This window comes from Sinocyclocheilus rhinocerous, unplaced genomic scaffold, assembly GCF_001515625.1.
Source record: "Sinocyclocheilus rhinocerous isolate Xijiao unplaced genomic scaffold, SAMN03320098_v1.1 scaffold1006, whole genome shotgun sequence".
In the NCBI taxonomy this organism is placed as follows: Eukaryota; Metazoa; Chordata; class Actinopteri; order Cypriniformes; family Cyprinidae; genus Sinocyclocheilus; species Sinocyclocheilus rhinocerous.
In genome coordinates, this window is record NW_015630418.1 from 548070 (window position 1) to 552179 (window position 4110).

The 4110-nt window shown below is 40.5% G+C and overlaps 1 protein-coding gene across 5 annotated transcripts in view; it reads right to left on the reverse strand.

The window, feature by feature from the left end:
* The window catches only part of ccnb1l (cyclin B1, like), a 5652-nt gene extending 1849 nt beyond the window's left edge, over positions 1-3803 (reverse strand). Inside the window, exons 1-6 of one of the 5 annotated variants that reach the window (XM_016552775.1) lie at positions 3670-3801; positions 3464-3592; positions 2198-2305; positions 1873-2055; positions 772-930; positions 361-567 (exon numbers count right to left, since the gene is read on the reverse strand). In XM_016552775.1, the coding sequence (XP_016408261.1) occupies positions 361-567; positions 772-930; positions 1873-2055; positions 2198-2305; positions 3464-3592; positions 3670-3690 (807 nt within the window). In that variant the 5' untranslated portion in view covers positions 3691-3801. Of the gene's footprint in view, positions 1-360; positions 598-771; positions 931-1872; positions 2056-2197; positions 2306-3463; positions 3593-3669 lie in introns of all 5 variants that reach the window. The other 4 variants (XM_016552772.1, XM_016552774.1, XM_016552773.1 and 1 more) reach the window with 4 other exon arrangements.
* Between the last annotated feature and the right edge of the window lie 307 nt (positions 3804-4110).

The following is a 4110-nucleotide window of genomic DNA, read 5'->3' on the forward strand; positions in this document are numbered from 1 at the left end:
AAAAAAAAAAAAAAAGTCATCCACATCTTTGATGGCCTGAGGGTGAGGAAATTAACAGCAAATTTTCATTTTTGGGTGAAATATTGCTTTTAGGGTCATTAATTATTTATTAATGATTAGAATGATTTCTGAAGATCATGTGACACTGAAGACTGGAGTAATGATGCTGAAAACACAGCTTTGCTCACAGAAATAAATTACAGTTTAACAGATATTCACATAGAAAACAGCTGTTTTACACTAATAATTTTTCACAATATTACCGTAATTTTGACCAAATAAATTCAGGTTTTGAGAGCAGAAGAGACATTAAGAACGTCTTACTAACCCCAAACCTTTGAGCAGTAGTGTATAAATCACCTGTCCAACCTTACAGGCCCTCTGTAGGAAGAGAGTAGGAAAAGGTCGGCCGAGGCTGTAGTTTAAGCGCTTTAAGATGATTCTCTCCATTCTCCGAATGTCTCCACAGCTGTATGCGCCATCTGACACGAACACAAAGTCTCCCACTGTGGGCGGGTAAATCTCCTCGTACTTTGATGCCAACAGCATTGCAGTCACACGCACCAGCTGCAAATACTTCTTGGTCACCGGGTTATTCTTTAAAAACATTCAGACGTGACTGAATGCATTAGAGTGCAAGCAAATCTACAAATATCAGACCTCATTAGTGGACTGACACACTGAGCAGCGCTCATTCAGGGCTCTGAAGAGCAATATGAGAAGTCATCACCATTACTGACACATTTAAGAGGAGAATTGAGCATCGCAAACCTGAAGGAAGCTGCCGATGATGCTGACGGTCATGAGGAGGGTCTCCTGCCGCAGTTTGAACTCTCGCTGCACCTGCATGAGCCAGTCGATGGTGACCGCTCGCATATCACCGCTCACCTCCTGACCTTCCAGATAACGCGGCCTGATGGCCATCGCAACCTAGAGAAGCATGCATTCAAGCAAGACTAGTAAACACAAACATCAACCTTCATACACGGTGATGCATTAATCACGGGAACCTTGTAAAGACACAATCATGACGCTCAATTAGTCAAGATGACAAACAGCTGCATGATGCACAAGCGGCGCATTTCATGCATCAGTGCATTAAACTTGAGCCATTAAAATCTCTCGAAGCTAAAGATGTCAATGATTTAAAGGAACAGTAAATTTGCTGAAAACTTAATTCAAGTTTGTTTCTTCATCAGATTTGGAGAAATGCGTCATTGCATCACTTGCTCACCAGTGGATCCTCTGCAGTGAATGGGTGCCGTCAGAATGACTCCATTAACATCTTGAGAAGACCAAAGAAACAAATTCATCTTTAAGACATTTTTAACTTTAATCTGTTGCTTCAGTCTAAAATTCATAATAACACTTCCTCCAGTGAAAAATCCACATCAAAATCCAGCCACATATTTGTTTAGAGCTGTTTTGGCTTGTAAACGCTGCTTGATCTGTGCAGATTTCTCTCCTGATTTACACCCAGACCTTTTTTTTTTGTTGTTAAAAGCGTCTTAATGCTGGATTTGTTTCAGCTTTTGTCTTCTCCAGATGTTAACTGATGGACTGGAGTGCTGTGGATTACTTGTGGATTATTGTGATGTTTTTATCAGCTGTTTGGACTCATTCTGACGGCACCCATTCACTGCAGAGCATCCATTGCTGATCTACATCTCATCTATAACTCATCCTAATCCTGGATGGACTGAAGGTGAGCACGTTTTCATGTTTGGGTGAACTATTCCTTTAATGCAAAGTAGTACAAGTCATCTGGACTGCATGCATGACAATTGTGCTGCTTTACCAAGTTTCTCAATCTTCAACCCCAATTCATTGTAACGGCACGGGAAAAACTTTTACTCTTTGTGGTCTCTTCACCTCGAGCTGTTGTAAATAAGCGTAGATGTCGCGCACATATTCACTGCACATCTGAGCATCACCAGCGTCTGCAGAATCCACATCTGGGATGTTGAGCAACAGGCAGGAGAAAGCCTGAGGAGCATCAGCCCGTTTCTGAAGATGCTCGGAGTCCTGACAGACATCAGTGTGTGGAACAGGCTGCTGGGAACAACATAATAAAAAACACGACAGACACACACGAGGACCTTGCAATAATGAATTTAATAGAGAAAGTAATAGCATACAAAAACACAATAATGCCTCAATGTATGTATATGTCTAGCTCATATGGAATATTTCTCACCTTGACCGTGTCACACACCTCAGAGATGCTCCGGTTCTCTGTTGAAGGAGGTTTGGCTGTTGCATGCTTGGTTTTCGCACTGTCCTTTACGCGTGCAGCTTTGTGTCTCTAATGAAGAAAATGTTATTCACAGCCAGTGTTGGGGAGTAACTAGCTACATGTAACAGAATTGCATCATTTAATTAAATGTAACTGCAATCTGTTACACTTACTGAGAAAAAACTTGTAATTACAGTTAATTGCATTGACTGCTCTAAAATCTGTTTCAGGAGTTTACACACAGAATAGGACATGTTTATTTGATAACGGTTTTACATTCCTATTTGGGTAGATGTAAATCCTTTATTTTTTTAAAGATTAACTTTTGTTTCCAAAGCATTGTTAGATGCCAATGTTTCTTGTCACAGCTGTGCAAGGATTTGATTTCAAAAACAGTCTCATAACTATTAGACTATATCTTATGATTTTAAATCTGCATTTAACCTCAGAACAATCTCAAAGTAAAAACACGTGCTAAAGCCTGATTTTGTGGTGGCTGTGCTTTAAAATTACAACTGTTATTAAAATTACATTATTTTGTAATCTTCATTCAAGTGATGAAGGTTTCTGCAGTTTGTAGTTTCTGATGAGAGAATTCGCCAGAGAGCAGAATTCAGTCAGAGAATTCAGGCGCACTGAACAAAACACGTTTCAGCGATGACTCATCTGAACGCCTCTGATTGGTCATTGCATTCATAAGCTCAACAGAATAGTGTGTGATTGGTTATAATGGCTCAGCAATGCAGATTTGAATTTAGCAGCTGATGATGTGCTGCACTGAACGTTCTAATCACACTGGTGTTATAAAAAAATATCATTCGGCTATTTTTTGTCTTTTGGAAGTTGCATTCAAAATCCACTTGGCTCAAAAATCTGAGGGGTCACGTGCCTCTGCACTTACTCCCGATTTCTCTCAACATGGCAACACCAGAGCTGTCAGTCAATATGCGGGAAACAAAGAAACTGCCGTTACTTATTTGAAAAAGTAACTCATATTTCCTTCTAAATGAAAAAGTAATGAGTTACTTTACTAGTTACGTAAAAGTAATCCGATTACGTTACTTGTAATGCGTTACCCCAAACACTGGTTACACTGCTTATTACATTTTAAGTAGGGTATCTTGTAATCCATAGCCTATCGCATTTCCAAAGTACCATTCCCCAGCACTGTTCACACATCGCAGCAGAAAGAAAGAGTTTGTCAGTCATCAGGACAGCTCAGGTTACCCTCGGCTCATCTGCAGCTCGGTGAACACCGATCACATTGGACGCGTTTCCTAACGGCGCTCTGGAGCGCAGTGAATACGGCTCCGGCTCCGCCGCCTTCCGCCGAGCCAACGCCAGTCTGGAGCTCGCCTGCGCCAACAAGTGCAACACAGATGAGCCACCTGCATGTACAATAACTCTCCTATCACTGAATAAACACTGCTTACTCGCGTAACTGGAGGGGACATTGTTTTTTCCACCGAGAAAATATGACACAAACCAAATAAAATGTGATCTGAAGTTTACAAGCGAAATCCCGCGTTTGCGCGACGCTAATTAACATGATTGACAGCAGCTGATTTATTACGCGTCTTCACTTCCCACCAGCGCGTGCCTGTGACATAATTACATCAACAAAATCATGTCTTATAAAATGCTTAGTTTATCAACAAGTTGCTTTGAGGTTTTGATGTGCATTGTAAAAATGCATTTTGAATTTTGATAAGAGTATTAGAATTGAGATGTTTGGCATCTCTGCACCACAAATAAAAATGACAACATGAGTCAGATGACCTTTATATATATACAGGCCTGTATGTGAGCGCTCAGAGGATGTATTTGCTTTATATTTCATAGGGTAATACAATGAGATACAATGCTTATTTACT